Here is a 21,857-nt window from a genome sequence, read left to right as displayed (position 1 = left end):
GGTGGCTTGGAATCGGTATTTGGTGCGGCACAGGACGCGGATGAAAACACATGCTAACATAACTTCATACACGCCGCTGATTGGTTTAGCAGTTTTGCAACCAGTCATGTGGCTGAAAAATCAAACAGCAAGCGACTGGCCCAAAACAGTCACCTTTCAAGAAAAGCGACCATTTGCGACTGGCCGCTTTGCAACCAAGTTGGTTGCAAAGCGACCGCTGTCAGCCGCCGGTGTGAATGACCCTTATGAGGCATGCGATAGCAGGGAACTGTGCATTAATTTTGACCACTTGAAGTTCCTTTACGGGCACCTAATGCGCAGTACACAGGCATTTTTGCCTTTCCTCCCCATCGAAATATGAATGCTGCAGCCAGGATTTGTTTCTGCGACCTCGTCGTGCTTAGCAGCACAACACCATAGCTGCTGGCGGGTCAGGGTTTGAAACCAACCAGTGAACATTTTATTGTGATGGCAATTTAAAATAAATTTTTTCCATTGTCATCGCCGTGAGGTTCCATACACATTTACGTATATGTGTATGCTATATGCCATGCCTTCCTATATGACATGCAATATATGTAGGTTATATTGCTACAGCATTTTTATTTGTTTTATTTATTCTAGTGGTAACTAGGGACATCTAGTGTCTCAAGTTGGCCACAAACAGCTAGATACATACAGACCTCAAAGCGAGGAGAAGAGCCAAAGAAAGCTATCACTTTAAAACAAAACGAAATTAGTTAAAGGGGCCCTGCCAACAGTTTTTCTTCAAAACTCAGAACACACTGCAATAAGTATTACACCTTTCAATGAATACATTCCCACAGACATCTTCGAAAAGGGCTCCAGTAATAAAAGAAATATAAATTGCACACCGTTTACTTTCCTCATTCCTCGGGGCAGTACCAATAGCAATGCCCTGTTGCTCCTTTATTTCTTTTATCTTTTTTCCACAATGCACTTGTAGCCACCCTTTGAAGTTGGTATTGAAGAAAAGTGCCTGAGAGCAACAAAGGGAGTGGTGACAGAACGGGCAAGACACACAAACAACCACTGCTTCCCTATTTACTAAAACACTGTATGTGCGAGTGTTCACTCAGGAGTGACTCATGATTGTGAATAACCACCAAATGGCTGGCATCTATGGGCTGTAGCGCAGATCTATGATGTTATAGGTTGGGCATAATAGAGAGGACCTCAAAAGCCACGGGAGAGCAATATTATTTTATGCGCGATTGTGGACTCCCTGCTGCATGCATTGGGATTATATATTTGGCTCGCATGTTCATGACAGCATTGCCTACAGATTGTGAACTGAAAGCAGCACATATCTCCCCGGATTTCCTTGAAATTGTCAGTCACACCGTATAAGACACCGACCTACTGCTGTTGCTCTAATTGCCATCTATTCTACTTAAAAGCTACGTAATATGCTTCAGTACTCTTATCTTGGCTACAACAGAAAGAGGAAGGACCACAAAGCAAGGGGTATTACTAAATAAACATGCTTCACATTGCTGCTACCAGCTAGTATTCATGCTGTGCGTAGCAAGGCAGACAACTATTGCACAACAGGCTGTTAGTCCTGATGCTCACTTGTGTGAGAGGACTATTTACCTTATGTGCTCCCATCATGGAACCCAGCTAGGGTTGAAATGAGGCAGAAGAGAAAAGGAGGCAATGGACAATCTTGAATCACAAAGTGAACAGGGATATTGACAGAGAACAGATAGGTTTCACCAAAGTCACAGTGTACAAGTAGGAGAGCACAAACATGGTGACTACTTTTTTCCACCTTGCTGCAATGCATAAAGGTATAAAAAAAGGCATGCATTATGCAATAGATTATAGTCCGCAGGATCTTGCGGTGTTGTTCAGCATTAAGACATGACCTAGTCTACTAAGAAGAAAGCCAGCTAAAACAGACAATCAGTACAAAGTATGATTGATGGACGCATACCTGCCAAATCTCCCACATCTCTTGTAAACTTAAAGGATTTGGGATTGTTTTATGACAAGTTTTAAAGGGCCCCTCACCAGGTCTGGCCATTTTGAGCTAACAAGCTCAGAGCACACACGGCACAATAATTATCGTGCCTGCAAAGTATTACATCGTTACGCATCGCAGAAAGATCTGAAAATTCAATCCGAACGCTGTTTTCCCTTCTCCTCACAGCAGCTGCGCTCCAACCCGGAGGATGACGTACACGTGCTAGTGTGCCTACGTATACATGTTTGCACTGTGACGTCACTTGTAGCGACACGCGACTTCGAGAATTATTCAAGGCAACATCTGTTATTTGTGTAATACGTTGCTTGAATAGACGAATTAAAGCTCACAGAAATAATAAAACACACAAACCTAATGTCTGCATGTTTTTGTTTTACTTTGCATCGCAGCAAGAGGGGGCGATGTATATATAGTATATATGCATATATATGTATATGTATATATATATATATATATATATATATATATATATATATATATATATACATATATATATATATATATATACATATATATGTATAAGTATGGGAGAACGCAGGGAAGGAATTTCGCTTGCGGAGGCTAGACGGGGCGAGTTGATAGCAACAAGTTCCCGAAGCAGGCGAAGTATCCACCAGCAAAGTCGCTGAGAGACTTACTGGACTTACTGTGGTATAAAAAAATGTGTTGCTTGTTAGCCTTGGCTGTTCCAAATTGGCTGCTGCTGCTTGTGTGTTGTGCCTAAAGCTAAACCATCATTAATAAAGTGCATACGTATCACACAAAAGGTGCGTGCTCAAGGCAAGCGTTAAATGAACGATTGCTACACACAATAAATGTGTGCAACATGTAAAAAATTGTGCCGACGTGCCCAGTAGCAATCCTGCACACTTGTCTGTCACGCATGAATCTTTTTCGCTGGTTTCCATCTCAGTAGATCACGCACTTAGTTGCCCAGCAGTTGGTCCTAATAGCAATGACTTACTTGCCGAGAAAATCATAAAACAGGAAACTATATATGAGAAAAGATGTCACTAATTTAATTGTGCAGTTCATTCCTTCACTGTGCTAGTATCTCAGTTTTCATGCTTTTCTGGGTGGTATATTACTCTCAACAGTCAGAGCAGGGCAATGTCAAAAGCTAGCACCAATGACTTGCAAAAATATCTAATAAGTAGGTCAAACTTATAATATTCAGTGGGTAATTCACTATTTAAGAATGATTAATCAAACTTGTACACATTACAGAAAAAATTAACCAATTACAATTACTACTTCCAAAATTTTTTTGCATTACAATTACCACACAACAGACCCTTATCTCTAGTGCACACATTTTGAGAGCTTTCAGTGCCGCTGCAAATGTCTTCACAGGTAAACGAGAAAAGATTACCGAATAAAATTTTGAAGAACAATTCTTAGTGGTTAGTGATTATTGCCCCATAAAAGGTAATTCAGCAATTACTAAAATGTAATAGATTAATTTAATGTTACTTTCCTCCCTACTTTTATTAGCATTGAAAAAACACAGTAAATAGAATGAGCTGGCCTGGCTCTTTCAATGCATCCTCTACAGCCCTTCAAACTTTGTTCAATTTCACTAAGAATTGCTTTTCAAAATTTTATTCGGTAGTCTTCCCTTGTTTGCTTGCGAAGACATGTGCAGTGACACTGAATACTCTGTAGATGTGTACGCTGGAGTAAAGGGCTGTGTTGTAACGCACGAGCACCTTGCTGACAAGATTGTGGTTACTTACCATATTTACTCGCATAATGATCACACTTTATCGTAAAAAAAATTGACGCAAATTCAGGAGTGCGATCATTACGTGGGTTAAATTTCGCACAAGAAGAAAAGTTTTTCTTTTTCATCCCACATTTGCTGCGGCAGGCGGCTGCCGCTGTCAGTGCGGGACACCAAAACAAAAGTGGCGGCCGACGGAGAGAGCCGAACGCGCCGAACGCGATTATTTTTCTTCTCGTGAGTACATTATGCACATTGAAACAGTTTCTTCCATATCAGTAATGAATAATATCAGTAATATCGGCAAGTTTGTGACAATAACGTAGCCATGTCCACTTTGAGGAGACAGAAACAGATGGGCGCGCTTAGCTGCCAGTGACATAGAAACACATGGCGGGCAAGCTGCGGAAACTACGGCATTTGTCTCCACTGCTATCCTAATACGGCATGTTTCCGCTAAGGGTGGGCGAATATCGTAGCTGCGTTACAAGTGTCGGCGTATGGATGGGGTACACTTCTAACGTATCAGTGTAAACGTGGACACTATCGTTGCTGCTCACGATTTCTTGCGTGCCCATAAGTGCAGACGAGAAGAATCGAAAGGTGCCCTTTACGTTGTTGTCGACCAAAACCATTGTGAAGCCTACAAACAATAAAGCCGAGACAAGTTTGGTTGTAGCTTTTTTTTTTCATGGAAGTGCGGAAAGTGATGAACGGAATGAAATGGGGCATCTGCTTATTACGAATGTTGGGTGCATGCAGACCGCTTGTTATGTCTTCAAGAGTCGTTCGCGTAGCATTCAACAGATGGTAAGCGCGATCATCATTAGCTAGACTTGGCACACGACATATTGCTGCGACAAGTTCAGGGTGCAATCATTACACAGGAAAGAAAAAAAATCGAATTTTGACGACAAAATTCAGGGGTGCAATCATTACGCGAGTGTGATCATCATGCGAGTAAATGCGGTAATGCCACAATCGATGTTCGGTTGTGTGTCCTTTATGAAGCACAGCACTTCATTGTTGCTGGAGCTTGGGAACGTGCTTCTGGTAGAGTCAGTGAAAAGCTAAAAAAAAAATCTTCTATGGGTGAATCCCTGGCAGAAATGTCTGAAGTGGCAATCATTATCAAGCCGTAGAGGTGCCATGTTAATTTGTCAGCTATCATCTGGTGGGCCTGCTAATGGCGCCTTTCGCTCCTTTGCTATTTGGACTTAAACAACTAATTGTAACATATGCCAGCAAATATTTACATTGACGAAAATGTTGCCAAATCTGTAATGTAATTTAATATAAAGCTGCATATTATTCAGCCCTAAAAATGATTTTTTTGTGCTACAGCTGCATGTTGGGCTTGTTGATATATCATGATGGAGATAAGACGCATAGTGCATCAGAAACAGGACAAAAGAAGAACACAGACGACGCACACGTTTGGCACTAAATTGCAAAAGAAAGGTGCGTATGAGTTCCATATATCAAAGAGAAACATAAGCGTTTATTCCCCAAAATCTTCTGTTTAATTCACAGAAGTCATTACGTGAAGAAGAATTGAGCAGCAGCTCTTACTGCCTCACAGGAAAGAGAGAAAAACATTTATTACAAGAGAGAAGCTCAGGGGTCAGACTTCCAAGAGAGGTATGCAAATCTGCAAGCCTGCCATGTTCAGGTGATCTAGGCGTACCTGCAGGATACTGATTGTGGGAAGGAGGTAACCCATGCACATGTTTTCATCTCTTTGGACACTGTAGTTCCCACCACATTTAAGTACACAAAGTTACGTTCCCTGTTATAGCTTGTTCTGTCAAAAATGTATCTTGTTGCATGCAATTGGCCACTGAGTAAACAAAATAATTGCTAAATTAGAATATTACCAAATAATGTAACTGATCACAAGTAACTTGTTACATACAAGTTTGTTATTAATGAAACCTGAAGCATCAGTGGCAATTGATTCTGCAGTTTTAGTGGTGGTGCCAATACTGTCCCCTGCTTACATCATATGCTTGTCTAGAAAAGCTCAGTTGAAGACATAATTGACAGTTCTGTGTCACATGAACAAACGACATTGAATCATGCTGCAAGCAGCTCAAATAACTTGAAATTCTGTGCTAGTGAGTCAGGTGGTGCCTCGATTGTAGACTGAATTGGTGGTCTGGTCTGTTGCGTGAATCTGTCTTGTGTGCGAAGCAATGTGGAAATGAGTGTTGAGGCTCAGGATTCTCAAAATGAACTACTTTGTGCCAAATTGGCTATATTTGTGGCTTTTTGATTTGAAGACTATCAGCTCCTCAACTACTTAGGCACTCTCTTTGCCTACTTTTGACAGCAGTATATCAGGTATTATAGTAGTGCCATAAATCTGAAGATTATGTTGAATTTTGCATTTAAGAGTCTATTTGTTACTCCATAAACACAACTTGGGCTAAACTACATGTGTGCTAAATTGCGAAAATCAAGCATCTGTTAAAATCGAAAAGTATTTCATGGTGCACTGCTCCAAGGAAGCTTCTACTGAGAGGGGAACCTGTCTGCTTTCTTTGAAATTCCTTGTAAGCAAGCTATTCTTGCAAACATAATCAAACCAAACTATTTTCAATTATCAAGGTAATGCTTTACTACTATTTCGTCTAGTTCTACTTTCGCTGGTTATTTATAACCAGACGTAGTCATTCAGAGTGCACCTATTTCTTTTGCTACTTTTAATTATTCTCTTTGCTATTCTGTTCTCTCTGGCCAAGGCTGGCTAAAGTTTGGCAAATCTGTGATAACGTGAGCACAATTTTTGAGTTTGAAACCCCGCAGCACCAAGCCACAGTGCATGTTCTGTCAGTGGCTTTTAGTGGTGCTTGTGGTACACACATTTCAAATATCATAGGAGGTTGCATCTCTTTTTCTTTTTATAGCATTGAACAAAAGAGACACAAAAGTGGAATACCCATGGATTGAAAAATCAAGCACTTCTAATTACAATTTTAATCCAGTCAGCTAAAGGCTGATCACTGAGAAGCTTTGTCAAAGTGGTGGCATTTTGAAACTTTCGGTGAAATCTGTATAGTACTACCACAAGTCAGCTAAGCAAATACCCTCCTAAACATGGCAGTGCTCTTTGAAGTAAAATTCACAGAAAACAATCCCGGATGCCCTTGTGTCAAAGTGGGCAAACCAATGAGGTGCAAACCAATGTCCCATAGTTATATGAGCATGGCAGGAAAGATTTCAATCTGGCAAGCAGTTTCGAGTAACCACTGTTTCGTATCTTGGAAAGAATTAAATGGGTACTGATAAAAGCAGGCACCTTTCATGAAAGGTGTGAAATGTATCCAAAGGCCATATTCTCAGATGATCAGTTCTGTGTGGCTTGGCACCAGAGGTGTTGGCATTTGTGGGAGACAGTGTGCCTTGCACAGTGGCGAGTGTGCTGTCTCAGATGCATCATCTCAATCATCATCTCAACGCATCATTGCAGACGATGATGCGTCCGGTGCTGAGTAACACAAAATTTTGCAAAAGTGACTGGCCGAGAGTATCTGCTGTGGTATTAAAGAGCTTTTCCGCTTCAACATTTTCAACACGCCCTGTGTCAGTGGAGTTACAAGCAACCAAATGCTGCTGCTGTCTTGCCCTCATGGCATTCCCACTGATGGAAGTGGCACTAGGGCCTTTTGAAGCAGAAAAATGTTGGAAAATTGTTTGGAGCAAGAAAAAAAAGCTTTGGAGCAGTAAATTACTGCCGTAGTGCAAAGAGGAAGCACTGCATAAGTTAGTATTTTCTGAAACATTGCATTCAGTATGTATTATACTAAGATTCAAGTATTTTTATTGTGCTAGCAATTACGTGGACACCCCAGGTGCACTACTGCCATTGTCATCATCGTCGCCGTGATGTTCCGTATAAAGTCCAAGCGCAATAACATCGTCACTGCGTGCCGTATGCTGTATGTGGGAGTGAAACTTGCATGGGTCACCCCACGATCGCAGCTCAATCTTGCACGCACAAGGGAAGAAAGCGGGGAGGAAGCACGCCATCTTCCGTTACATGCGAGGCACTGAGGGGAGTGGGGGGGGGGGGGGGTTCTACTTTGCGGCTACTGCATACGGTGCCGCCAAGTGGGAGCCACATCTTGAAAGCGATCTGTGATATGGACAAAGAGCACTGACGAGTGGTGGTAGCTTCATATGCACTGTGCTTTCAATGGCTACTTCACATTGAAGCAACAGGCAGCACGAAGGTCAATTCGCTCTCTTCTTCTGCCGCGCCTCCTCACTCCAACGTTGTTACAGCGAGTTTCTGTGGTCATTGAGTGAGATGTTTTCATGTTTGCCTGTGCATGCATGATGCCGTGCTTGTTAATTTAGTAAGTGAATATTTAGAAGTTTACCCGGCCAATAAAACTATTATCCTTACTTCGCATAGCTATCAACTAATTTGCTATCGCAATCGATGCTTCATCTTTGGACATAACTGCGACTATCTTTTTCAACTGACTGGTCCATTTTAATGTTATTATTATATAAGAGGATGAAGATACGTGCAAGCTTCATCCTAATTCACAGTTAATTCTGCATTTCAATAAAGAGTTACCCCTCCCCCACCACCAAGTTATTCATTTCATCTGATAAACGTTTTATCTATTATAGCACTTCATCTTCTAAACAAGTAGAATATATACAGCCGCCAAATTCTTTATTAATATGGTGTGAGCGCTGTATTCTCGCACATTAATAATAATGCACAAGGATAAGCTCATGTGCTGAAAGCTCATGCTAATCACAGCTTATGGTATTCTAGGCTGTTCCAAGCAAGACATTGGTGCACTATCTGTTCGGCAGTTACACAATTTTAATAAAGAATTGAATGGCCGTACTATATCGACACTACATATATTCCTACAATTGAAATTACTAGTTGAGCAAGTTGGTAGTTGATCAGAAGCACGGTTAAGCAGCACAAATTCAAATGGAACAGAAATAATTATACTATTTTAATTGTCCTTGCAGGTATAGATTGAATAGCGCCTGTGTTGTGTGACTTGTGCATCCGTGACTACGTCGTCTTCCAGTTTTCGAGGCTGCCTTGTAATAAAATGCGCCTTATGCATTTGTCGATATACTACTAGGCGACTGCAAGAAAAGCACGTCGAGCAGCAGTGCCTTCACAATTGTGCATCATCAAAATTACATATGGACGCTCCAGGCAAATTTCTGCGATTGTCATCAGCCTCAACGTGGCCATGAGGTTCCCTATGATGTCCACGTGCAGAAAGATGGTGGCCGCGTGCCATATACGTATGCTGTAGCTGTGATGGAAAGTGCGCGAGGGTGAGTTGCGAAGGATGGTCACTGGACGTGCGCCCCCCTTCTCGCACGTGCAAAATATTTCCATTTCACAGCAGGCGCTCGTCAGCGCAGGCCTGGCACAATACTTGCGATAAATGACAATTTGACGCTGTATGTAGCAGGGATTTCCTTCACAGTGCAGCACTTCCATCCCTGCATTCCTCCCCTTTTCACTGTTCCAAGCTGCAATACAAGCTGTGCTATTGCACCCATGTAGGAGCGTGATTGACATACTCCACCCATCCTTGTGCCAAGGCATTGGACGGTGTAGTGTGACCCTCCACTGCACCACGAATCTCAGAGGCCATGGTACCGGCACAATGGCCTCAATCTCTGCCAAGAAATTGTGCCACAGCACATATCAGGAACCAACTTTCTGCCAGAGGCACTACTTAGCCATGGAATCTATGGAAATCCACCCAGTAGCCACCAGCTTTACTTTTGCAGAACAGTAAGAAAGGAAACGTGGTGGGTGCTTTGAAAGATTGAAGGATAGGACAGGCAGCCTTTCAAGCAAAACTGGATGCTCTGAGCAGCATGTACAGGAATAAAAAATTGACCCCAGATGTTCATGACAGTACTGTCTAGTGACTAAGCAAGTTTACCTCTGATGTACAGAGAGTCATTGGCTGTCCTGTGTTTGTGATTTTGTGTCCCTTGTTTGTTGGGCTGTGTTGCCAATATGAACAGTATTGAACTTGCCTGGCTTGCCGTTCTACACTCCTCAAAAATTGCCTTTTGAATCCAAATTAGGATTCCGCTGATCAGAATGACCCCAACCATTTCCTAATTGCAAAAAGGAGAGGCACTCTTACCACCTTTCGCTCCATTTTTTCTTTGATGTCTCTTGCAAGTGTGTAGAAGGCGTCCTCCACATTGATTGATGACACAGCACTGGTCTCCATGAACTTGATGTTGTGTTCTATTGCCAACTGAAAGCAAGAGCAAAACGCTGTGGCCCCTTGTAACAAACTAACAAAAGGCAAAAGACAAGCTTCACAGATATAAAAATTTCAGTCATACTTTCTTTGTTGTGACAATGTGCTTGAAACTGCTTTACGCAGGTCATGATGAGCAATAAGCCACGGCCAAAAATATTTATATGGCAATTTCAGCTTTTGAAACTGTCCAATTCATAGCCATGTCACAGGGGCACTTTCGAGTATGCACGATCCAACGGTGACTGTATGCCGAATACACGCTGAACATTACTATACGTAGTTTTCAAGCATACTTGAAATCAAACCTGCTGTACTCAATTATGCCTCGTGCTTCAAGTTCACAAGAAAAGCTTGATGCAAATTGATTACAATGAGAACCATAAACCCCATGTGAAAAGAGTGTTAGTGGTAGAAACAGAACATTCACAGCACATGAGCAAAACTTGGAGGACGCTTAAGCTTCACCTCTAAGAGTGGAATGCGATAGATTTCAACAATCTCTGACTGCCTGTCACGCTTCCTGGCGACCGCAGCTTTCTTGCAGATGCATGGAGGTGAGTGTGATGGTGGTGCTGCAAGGAACCGAGCGGGCTGCGCCGCTTGCAAAAGGGGTTTGTGTTTGAGTTTCCATGTAACAGAATTATGGTTTGTAGCATATTCAAATTAAACTCCAGCGCTATCACATCTGTAGGTTGTGTTCAGGTCATACTTTACAATTTTTGTACACATTTTACTTTGAGGAATTCAATTAGTTCCGTAATGCCTCTGTGCCACGCAGAGGGCCTGTGTGGTTGTGGTTTGGAATGATTTTTTGCCAAGCAATGTCCAACGCCGACATAAGATATTTTGCGACATGGGGCCCTTAACGCTAGAGCGTTAATAAGCCAATGCAACCCATGTGCAGATCAGAATGTGTGCAATGGCTTTATGGCTTTGGAGCCCTTGGAAAAACATGCATAGATATGTCCTTGCTGCTTAGAATCACGTGATCAAATCCACATCTGTCACAAGTGCCATTCAGGGCATTGCAAGAATCATACCAACATGCTGGAAGAAATTTGAAAATGAATGTGCTCAGTGATTCGCAGTAACACTTATACCTTGCTTGTGTCTTGCATGTCTTTTCTATCTTCGTTTATTTTCTGCGGTGCCATTACACCAGAACGAACCCACACCAACTAGCCCAACTTTCAGTCCTTTGCAAAAATAAGTAGCTGTAATTTCGGTGTCATTACCTCGTCTAATCAAAAAGAAAGAGTTAAGCAACACATTACCTTTTCTCCACGCTCTTTCGAAACTTGTCTGAGTTCGTTCATGTCACACTTGTTTCCAAGAATCATCTTTTCAACGTCTGCCGCCGCATGCTGCACGAATGAGCAAACCAAAGAAATCACATTTAGCGAGGTGACTCTGGTTAAAATAGAAAGAGTTGCGCAACAGAAACATTCGGTAGAAGGGATGCAGACTGCAAATAACGTGCCTCGTCTGTGTTCCTGATCCACGTCTTTATGTTTTCGAATGTGGCTTCCTTTGTGACATCGTAAACGAGCATGATTCCCTGCATGGTGCGGAAATGAAAAAGTTTAGCACACAAACTTGAAACAATGTTATCGCAATGCTCACCATTGCCCCCCTGTAGTAGGCAGTCGTTATCGTGCGGAAGCGCTCCTGACCAGCCGTGTCCCTAAGAACACAAGACAAACACGCGGATTGTCAGAGGCTAGTGACAAGCGGCGGCTTAGATGCGAGGAGATGCTATTACCATATTTGCAGCTTGATTTTCTTCCCGTCAATTTCGATAATCCGTATCTTAAAATCGATTCCTGCAATTGTAACAAGGGCGCACACGTTAGCAGGCCGTAATAAACAAAAACTGGTTTTCCAGTGTCACAAATTTGACGTCAACCAACTCCACGTCGGTCATCCCGACTATATAGACACCACAGCCTTGAATTAGTTACTTGTTTCATTTGTTTTTGTGCCATGTCATAATCTTAACAATGCGTACTATGAGCTGATCCCCTGATCGACAGAGTCACCGTGGACAGAGTCTATGTTTCGTGCCATAAGCATTTGGTAACGGTATTAGTGGCCGCCACGAAAACCACTCCGTGCCATCGCGTACGCATAAAACTCAGCAGCTGTTACGGCTTAACTGCGCATCGCAAAGTGATTATATATCATCAGTATCAATATTTAGCAACCATTTAATGCCTTAATACGGATATTTATGCTGGAGGCGACGAAAGCCGCAAGCATAGAGGACGAACTAGTGAGCTACACACCTCGAGTATTTGACCTAAGATGAATGGGTAAGTGACAGGTTACCTATTGTCGATATGAAGCTTCCGTCGAACTTGTTGTCGGAAAACCTGAACAAAATAGACGTTTTGCCGACTCCGGAATCTCCTATGAGAAGCAACTTAAACAAAAAATCGTACGATTTCGCCATGTCAAGCAACTAAACCGGAAAAGAAGGGAAAGTCGTCGTCACTTCCGAAAGTGTCAACGCAACAAATATCGTAAAGAAAAAAAAGTATAAATATAAACTTTTTACGCTAAAAGCATAAACATTGCAAATTATCTCTATATTTCTATTAATCAATTAAAGAACCAGACGCATAAATAATATTTCAATGTCAGTGGTGTTTAAATTACTGTTGGTGCTTAAAATGCGTGATGTTAGTGATCAGTGCAAAACAGTGCACGGTGCGAATCGACCTGATCTAGTTAGCAAACTAAAATGAAAATCCCACCTACAGCTCATTGTAAGAAATATATTCTGGGCGGTAAAACTTTGACTAGCTTGTTGAGCCTTCAAAAACCTAAATACCTGTAGGACGACGACCGAAACCAAAAACTCCATTAGGGACCGCAAACGGCATCGTGATTCAATCAAGCCCCTTCGCGTAAATAATTCGCCCCGTCTCTCATCCTTTTCGCCGTGTGTACTCGAGTCGGCAATCATGCCTGTGAGTGTCGTGTCAATCTAATAATTAATTCTTGTGTTAGTTCGTGGTTATTGCAGTCGGCATCGCACTCGTTCAGTAAAGCGTGTGCTGCTTAAGCTGCCTGTTGCGCGAGTTTTTTGCGGTGAAATGTCACTATTTGACTTGCTTTGTGGTCACGTTGCGGCTCTTAAGCCTAAATGCGGCGCGGACTTGCCTGAACGTGTACCGGCCATGTCGCCTACGGACGAAATGCGTTACGACGCATTCGTTGTCTACGCGCTCTGAGGATCCACATTTCGTCAACGTTGTTGTGCTCGTAGAAGCTACAAGAAGCACTTACCTGTCGACTTGAGCTCCGGAATACGCAGATGGTGTCGCAGTGCCGTTGGAGCCAGCTCATGTTTTGTTGTTTTGTTTCCTTTCAGCTCGCTAAGGACTTGCTGAATCCCTCGCCTGAGGAGGAGCGCAGGAAGTGCAAGCTAAAGCGGTTGGTCCAGCATCCGAAGTCATTCTTCATGGACGTTAAATGCCCCGGTACGTGCGATCCTGTGGCGGTTTTGTCAAACGGCTGCGACGATGTAGTCATAAGCAATGACATGTCGATGCACGTCAGCGGACGCGAAATTGCCTGATGGTTTTTTTGCCGCCTGCAGTTCGATTGGGCTCAACATTTTGAAGGCTTTGAAATGTGCACGACACAATCTGAAGCAATCACGATAGCCCTATTGAATGCGTGCGACCGAAGGAGTAACCATGTGCCCAACCTGTCACGACAGTACAAGCATGTGCATATGTGCCTGTTAAATGCCTCGCTAAACTGCGTTCAAGTTTGGGTCTGCACAACATGTGGCTGGAGCAGCAGCGATCGCTTAAGTGAGTGCAAACGATCCGAGGCCTCACGACGGGTTTGACGGATGCGAACCAAGAGAATAGTAACGATCAGACATTCCGATGGGCTTGGCGGATTCGCGTGAGATGTCGCACCTGTGTGGAAAGAAATGTGTGAATGTAGTGTGCACGATGGTATGCTAGGGGCTACGTTGGTGTTACTCGTCTGACCGCATGTTAAACGTAAGGTTAGTTTTTTTTTGGTTTTGTATATTTGCGATCGCTCGTAATGGCTGCGATAGTGGCGCCGGTGAAAATAGGTGGTGACGGCGTTGCTGAAATGCCAACATTCCGCGGTGTGGTTTTAGTAACGCATGCACTCGCAAAATTTGACCATGTTTCTCGCACTTGCAGGATGCTACAAGATCACTACAGTGTTCAGCCATGCCCAGACAGTAGTACTGTGTGTTGGGTGCTCCACAGTTCTTTGCCAGCCAACAGGAGGTCGGGCTAGGCTAACTGAAGGTAAGCATTGCATGGCCCTTTAGAGGCCAGTGGTGTTATTATCAGCACTGTTGGTAGTAGACCAGTGCACTACTTTGAAAGTAAGACCTTTGTTATGACAGAATTTTTTTCTTAGTGATAAGGGAGCTTGCATCTTATGCATTTGAAACATTTACTGTCAAACAAAGATATTGTGTGGTTGTTGATTTGTCATGCCTATACTATGCCACGAGCAAAAAATGTAATTTTATTTGTTGGCCTTATTCTCAAACGATCCACTTTGAGAGGCGACGCTGACTGGTTGTTTTAGCAAAATCGGATGAGCTACGTCAGGTTTTCCCATGCAATATAGACATTTACATAGTGTGAAGATGAATTTGCATGATGGTTCTGTTTTGAACTAGTGGCTCTGGGGACTGCATTTATGAAGTATGCAGCTAGGTTTTGATTCATGTAGACTAATCACTTAAAGCTACCCATCACCGTCGCGAAGAAAGACATTAGGAGCTTGAGCGATGGTGTTTGAGCTGGTGATAGTAGCAGTACATCTCACATTGGCGTTGACTAATTCCCCGTCAAAAGTTCGATTACGTTAACCTGTAGCCTATATATATATATATAGTCAAATTTCGATATAACGAATCGCGTGGGACCGCCAAAACCTTGCGGTTATAAGCCAGTGGGCACACTGGCTTATAACCAGACACGCATCTACTGCCAAGGTGCGTAGATGCGTGTGCAGACAAGCACTCTCAAATAAAAATGTTTCACTCACTTCAAAGCTGCTTTATTTGAAGAACTCGGGTGATTTTCCTCCGGCATGTGCAGCACGCACGACCGATTAGGAATGCATCTACATCTTCCACTTTGTTCATGTGCACTAAAACATCAATGTTTGACACAATCTCATCTTCTGTGTTCAGTGACCCAGTTTTCCTTTGGGTCGCCGTCACTGGAGATGTCGCAAACACAATTAACAATCTTCCACCTAATTATATAAGTAGCAATTAATTAATTAACTTCTCAAATATAATTAGATAATAAGTGTCAATGAGAAAATTGTAGAGCGGCATGAGAAACTCCCAATACAGCTTTCTGTTCCTCAATACGTGCTACATAAGTGTTTTTCCGAGTGTAAAAGGTTATTGCATGCACTTCTACCGCGCCGTGCCAGCAGGCGAAGCTGCACCTGGCGTTAGAGACCTCCCCGGCGTGATCTCAAGGATCATGCCCAGGCCTTGCATTCACTTCTACCTCTCCCTGCGGTGCACCTCGTGGGCTGGCAGCTGGGCGTGTCCTCCGAGATTGCATTGGCACCGGTGCATTCTCGGAGGCCTTGAGCCGAAGTTCGCTTGCCTTGATCCCACAGTGGAGTGCTGTTTTGTCACATGCTGCTCAACCGCGACGAGCCAAGTAGAAAGCGGACATGAAAGACAATCACAGTGAAACAGGAGGCAGCTACTTAAAGGCTGTCATGTCAGGTGCTAAGCTGCATGTTGCACATGGCGAAGATATTTTTAACATTTCATCGCATGCGTGGCTGGTACCAGTTCTGCTGGCTGCTAAGCCATCTTGTTTATACAGTCAAACCTCGGTATATCGAACATTTTTTATATTACCTGGTAAATTGCATGCATATATAATGTTTTATTTAGAATGGGGTCAGATGTAAAATGGATATGTTGAACTCCGCCACCCCAGACCACGTGCGCTCTGTTGACAGGCAGTGAGCTTTCCTGTAAGTGAGCTTTCCCTCGTATATAGCACTGCTGCGATCTAATTACTGCGATTGTGCCGAGGGCACCATCTGAACGTAGTGGCGTATGCACGCGGCACCTCTGGCTAGTTCGACATCGGCGCTTTGAATTTGCTGAACTGACTCCTCTGCCTGCCGCACCTTGCGAGGACTGGCAGTTTGCATCCACAAAAACGTGACAGCACGCGCACACTGGACTCGCTCAGACGCCTTGGCGGCGCCACTTAATAGTTTGTGATTGACAGTGTTTCAAAATGCTTCAACTGACGGATGTGGAGATCGTAGCAGAAATAGCGGCCAAACAAAGATGCTGCCGATGTTGGTCCCGCAAGCTTATGTTGCTCCACTCCTGACTTCAACTGGTGCTGTAGCTGCTTTGGCCCTTCTACACCGCTACTCTGGCGCAATAGAGGGCACGAGCCTATTGCTTGTGGATCGTTTAGACTCCATGTTTAAGCATGCGGCTGCCAATAAGAAGCAGGCTGCACTGCTGCAGTACTTTCAGCCAAATGAAAACTTTGTGTGAAGCTTCAAGTGTGTATTTACTGCACCACTATTAGGGCACGATCGAAAATCGTTTAATGATCAAGGAGCGTTCGGTTGTGCCGCACGCGATTGGCCTAGGCCGCGGCGCCTTCGCGCATCTGACTAAGTCGGCGCTGCCTAGGATAATTGCATGCAGCGCAAACGACCACGCGCTCGCGGCTGACGAAGTCGGGGCGGCCTATGCCAATTGTGCGCAGTTCAACCAACCGCACGCTCCAAACAGCGATCTCCAATCTACCCTTGGTTCATTGATTGACGCATTTTTTACGTGATTTTACATATCGTACTATTTCGCGACGACCGTGCTGTTCAATATATCAAGGTTCGACTGTACCATGTTTGCAATTGTGCACCTCATTGCATATATTGCAGTCAATGGCAGTGAATATGATGAAGTAATTTCACCTGTCCCTCCAACTTCGTCATAGCGAGGTTCGAGTGTAATTGTACATTGAGGTGCTAGTTTCCAACGTCCTCTACGAGATACATGCAATAATAGTGGTTATGCTCACTCATTTTATGTCACCTGTAGTGTGTTGAGCAAAATCATTTTCGAAAAGGCCACATTAGTGATCATTTATAGGCCAAGTTTTGGAATTTGAGTAAAATAGACTAAAGTATTTAAGGCCTATGTTGTTGGCAGAACGCCAGGAAGGCTTCTAAGTATATTAATGTTTTCTGGGGTAAAAGAGAGCTTGCTGTTATTGCCACGTTAGTTGACCCTCCCTGCTAAAATGGAAACGAATGAAACACGAGTTATGTCAAAGTTAGTCCTTTTTGCTACTAGTCTTAATCCTTGTTTTTCCTAATGGTGATGCAGCCAGAATGATCATTGCTGTAGTTGCCCGAAACAGCATTGTGCTTGGTCTTGCTTTTCTTGGCTACCCAGTAATTGGAAGCATCGTTTTAGGCAGTAAATGACTACTTGTAAGTAGTGTGGAATAAATGTAAAGCGTTGGTCGGCAGAATAAATGGGTACTCATTCATGCTTGGGTATTTTCGCAGGCTATATTGCATGCACACTCGTTAGCACTTGTGTTCATAGTCGCCTATTCATGCTCGAGAGTTTTTTTATTCATTCCCGCATTAAACGGCCTAACATCATACACTAACGCTGTTTCTTGTGTCTGTGAGACGAATGTGGAGAGCCAATGCATGAACTCATGGGTATGCTACCCTATGACTTGCTGTGTGTTTTAGGGACTGCTATTTTACATAGGTATATCATGTTTTGAGTATGTGTCTTAGGCATTGCGTAGTGTGACCAATAGTAACTGCTGCAGTTAGTTGAAACCCGTGATAACAAAATTCTTGAAAAAATATATTTTTGTATCGCGGCGAATGCCCATAGGATTGAATGCATTTCGTACCTCTCGACAACGAAACATCGTCGCATTAACAAAATTTGCGAGAACGTAACCCCGCATATTGCCTACTCACGCAAGGCTAGCAGGCTCCAAAATATGTTAAAATCTGATTGCTTTGTACTAAAATTGCATTAAATATCACCACGTTACACTTGCTTGGGCACTGCTATTTTTGTTTACAAAAAAAATCAAGTGCCAGAAGAGATTGATTGCGCTGGGAACATGTAATGGCTGCCAGCTTGTTTGTTGGTAGCCTGTTCAAAGTGGCGCGCCTGTTGTTGCTGACATGCGATGATTGTTTTTGCACACCTAGTGCAGTGTGTAATGTGTACCTCGGTGAGAAAAATGCAGCGAAAACAAGGAAATCGAAATCCACGTCCCCGCGACATGGAATTGTTTATGGCACTTGAGATGATGGTCACAGCATGGAATGCCATGCATCAGGCTGAGATTGAGCGATCGTCCGTGAATACACATCCCTTGCTTCAAGAATGCTGGTTTTGGTGCCATGCTAACAGTTGCACTCTTTCTTCGCACTAACTTTCGCACTCGGCACCGGAAGCATAGGGTCCTATGAGCAACAGTGTGAGCTGGGGTAACGCTGCTGCATGCGTGGAGCGCTGTTGCTCTGCGTCCGGTGCCATGTTACGCAATTTGCCGAGAATACTGCTCCACAGCGGTGCTGGCACCGCTGATCGACGCATGCGGCGCGCTTTGTACTTTTGCCAGTGCGGTTCTATATCTTCGAGCAAAGCTTGCCGAACTAGGTTAACGGAGTTTGAGCAGTAAAGTTTCATTCTGCAACGCATTGCCTATCTGTGCTGTCTCATTTCGCAACAACGAAATTCTTGCAAAAGCAAGTTTCGTGTTCCCCACCAATTTCATTATTGCAAGGTTCAGCTGTATTCACTTTTATCTGCAGCTTTGAATGACTCATCCTAAAGGGGCCCCAGGCACCTGTTGAAACGCAGTAAGAAAACGTTGCCGATCTGTAGTAGACGCAGCTGGGAACATGTGAGCCAAATATTGCAGCTTTGCATGCAGCAGGGAATTTACATTCTCATGTCAAAAACCGTGAAAAGTCACTTGCTCTCGCTTCCGCAGTGTCATCGCGCAAGCAGCTAGACCCACCAGCACTACTGGCTGATTTCATGATCGCGAGAACCTTCTCAGTAATATATAGTTGCTAATAGTGAGTTAGTGTAGCACATATATCTGCGATCTTAAAAAGACAGGAAAACCCTTTCATCTTTACACTGCAGGGCTACACATAATTGCGCGTAGCTACATTTGCTGCACATGGGCTCCAAGTTAGTGGCTTTCTGTGTAGTGTAGTCTACTGTGGTTACAGCGGGATGTCACAATGAGCCCTTTCACCACCATGCCACTGAACTTTTGGCCTGGGCTTTGCCCTCTTGGCATCTTCGCTGTGTAGTTCCCAGTGCACTAGTGGAAACGAAAAAAGAGAGAGCCAAGTATCGGGTGTGATGACTCCGCTTATAGTTACAGGAAGAAATTGTTCTGGCATCAGATTTGTGAGACATCCTTTAATAGTTGGGCCATTCTATGATTAGTTAGAAAAGTGCTTAAAAGTGTTAGGAAAGCGTCCGTGGGCAAGGGCTATGTAGAGTGGAAAGAAACATAAAAGTTCATCTGTTTCCGCATGATGTCATCTTATCGACCATGTTATGGCACATGGCCATATATAATAATGTGAGATGGTGGTGCTCCTTCACTCCTATTGGAGGGTTGAAAAGCACAATAAAATGCAATATAAAGGCGATAATAAGTGCTAAGTTACGTGTATGTGTCCTTATTCGATCAATATAGCAATAATCATATAAGTCAACGTAGTTGTCAATATAGTCATCACAATACTTTCTCTGGTTATCCTCCTTCACAGAGCGGAAGGCCACAAATTTTTTTTTACTTTCTTGGTATTAAAGGGACACTCGAGAGAAAAAATAATTCCTGCTACATTAGTGAGCAGTCCTCGAAAAACACTGCGAGAGCTGTTCTTATCATGCGTAGAGTCCTGGTAAGCCAGAAAAGGCACAAGATTGAGACAGGTGGCGCTGCCACGTCATGTTCATAGGGAACAGACAGTGGCAATGCAGGGCCAGGAAATACCTCGGGTAAAAGAATATGAATACCTTGGTATATGGATAAACGAAGGGAATAGATATATGGAATCACAGGAAAGAATGGTAACAGTAAAGGGGAAGAGAAATGCAGCCATAATGAAACAGCGCTATAGGGATACAATAGGTACGAGCTGCTCAGGGGCATGTGGAATGGTGTAATGGTTCCAGGACTTACTTTTGGAAATGCGGTTGTTTGCTTAAAATCAGGGGTACAGTCGGGACTCCTTGGCAACCAAAAGGTCGCCTGGTATTGGGTGCTCATGGGAAGACTACAAATGAAGCTGTGCAGGGTGATATGGGCTGGACAAGTTTTGAAGTGAGGGAAGCTCACAGTAAAATTGATTTTGAAGAATGACTGAGGAATATGGAAAAACGTAAATGGGCTGGGAGAGTGTTTGAAGTATTTGTACACGAAAAACATTCATTTACAGTGGAGAAAAAGAAATAGGAAGCTTACCAGCAAGTATGTGGCCTGTAGGGTGAGCAACACAGCAACCAAGAACATCAAGCGGAAAGTCGAGCTGAAGCAATCTCATGGGTGGCGGCAATGGAAAAGAAACCTGCGATGAGTAACTATTTAAAAGGAAAAAATGAAATCAGCAAAGAAACAATGTATGATAACTTAAAGGGAAGCTCATTACTTTCCAAAGCGAGATCAGGATGCCTTAGGACATGCACCTATAAAGGGAGATACAAGAAGGAAGATGCATGTGCTTGCTGCGTAAAGCTAGGGAAACGATGGAGCATGCTTAATACAATGTGAATATATCTGCCCAGCGGTCGATTTAGGCACCACTGGCCTCCTTGAAGCCCTTGGGTTCAGCAGTAAACATGTCTGCACTAGAGATTAGCAAGAGACGATTGGAAGAAAAGTAGGGAAACTACCTTAAATTTGAGAAGTACAAAAACAAGGTTCACAATAGGGGGTCAGAGAATTTGGTTATGGGAATTCATCATGGCTTTCTTTAACCTAGGAGGACGTTAGGCAGTATAATAGCAAGAGCTTGGTGGGGCACATCACCGCCCCATTCCAAAGGGGATGCTCATAACATCCATCCATCCCACACCAGCTTGCTATGGCATCGTAGATTTTGACGAACTGAAGTCTGTGAATTTCAAGGAATTTTACTGAGCCACAATGGTGCAAGTAATAAACAATTTGAAATCCATGTTGTCACTGACATCAGCGCTGGGTTTCTGATATAAAATGCAAAATGGCGAACTTCATTATCTTTTTCCCTCTAATCTAAACCTATTCTGGTGAAATTAACACAAATCGTTTTCAAGGAATGTTCGATTAGGCTAATTGTTTCTCTTTAGTGTCTCTTTAATGCTTTCTCAGCAGTATTCATGTTTGTGACATGTACTAAATATCTCTGCAACTTCATTTGGGGTTGTAATACAGTGTGGAAGGCCATGTGCCTTGCCTACACCAACACTACTGAAGGTGATATCACGCTACTGCTTTTTACGGCATTGGAGATTTTTTTTTTTTTATATCATGGGATATATTCACTGAAATATTGTGCGTGATATTTGACTGCAGTTTAACAGGTGTGTTGATCCATAGTGCTTTATAACTTCTTTCTTGTTTTTGCAGGATGCTCGTTCAGGAAAAAGCAGCACTAGGACCTACCATTTGGCTGTAAAAAGGGAAATAAAATGGTCCAGTACCACATCCAAGCTGCTGTGCTTACATTGTGTTTCCAATAAACTGCTCTTTTGTTTACACTTAAACTTGTT

At 43.2% G+C, this 21,857-nt stretch overlaps 2 protein-coding genes across 11 annotated transcripts in view; one reads left to right on the top strand and one right to left on the bottom strand.

The window, feature by feature from the left end:
* The window catches only part of LOC126531396 (ras-related protein Rab-8A-like), a 52,028-nt gene extending 39,516 nt beyond the window's left edge, over positions 1 to 12,512 (bottom strand). For 4 of the 10 annotated variants that reach the window (XM_055071142.1, XM_055071144.1, XM_055071141.2 and 1 more), the window contains exons 1-6: positions 12,347 to 12,511; positions 11,781 to 11,841; positions 11,642 to 11,702; positions 11,499 to 11,576; positions 11,293 to 11,382; positions 9,893 to 10,009 (exon numbers count right to left, since the gene is read on the bottom strand). In XM_055071142.1, coding sequence (XP_054927117.1) covers positions 9,893 to 10,009; positions 11,293 to 11,382; positions 11,499 to 11,576; positions 11,642 to 11,702; positions 11,781 to 11,841; positions 12,347 to 12,470 — 531 coding nt within the window. In that variant the 5' untranslated portion in view covers positions 12,471 to 12,511. Of the gene's footprint in view, positions 1 to 647; positions 1,001 to 1,617; positions 1,645 to 5,315; positions 5,422 to 9,892; positions 10,010 to 11,292; positions 11,383 to 11,498; positions 11,577 to 11,641; positions 11,703 to 11,780; positions 11,842 to 12,346 lie in introns of those variants that run through there. The other 6 variants (XM_055071143.2, XM_050178909.2, XM_050178905.2 and 3 more) reach the window with 5 other exon arrangements.
* Positions 12,513 to 12,904: 392 nt separating this feature from the next.
* Positions 12,905 to 21,845, top strand: RpS27 (ribosomal protein S27). The gene is made up of 4 exons (XM_050178911.3): positions 12,905 to 12,990; positions 13,395 to 13,503; positions 14,212 to 14,322; positions 21,715 to 21,845. The coding sequence occupies exons 1-4, from the start codon at positions 12,985 to 12,987 to the stop codon at positions 21,741 to 21,743; spliced, it is 255 nt and encodes an 84-aa protein (XP_050034868.1). The 5' UTR covers positions 12,905 to 12,984; the 3' UTR covers positions 21,744 to 21,845.
* Positions 21,846 to 21,857: the final 12 nt, after the last annotated feature.

Source organism: Dermacentor andersoni, chromosome 5, assembly GCF_023375885.2.
Source record: "Dermacentor andersoni chromosome 5, qqDerAnde1_hic_scaffold, whole genome shotgun sequence".
Classification (NCBI taxonomy): domain Eukaryota; kingdom Metazoa; phylum Arthropoda; class Arachnida; order Ixodida; family Ixodidae; genus Dermacentor; species Dermacentor andersoni.
This window is presented reverse-complemented; position numbering and strand designations above follow the sequence as displayed.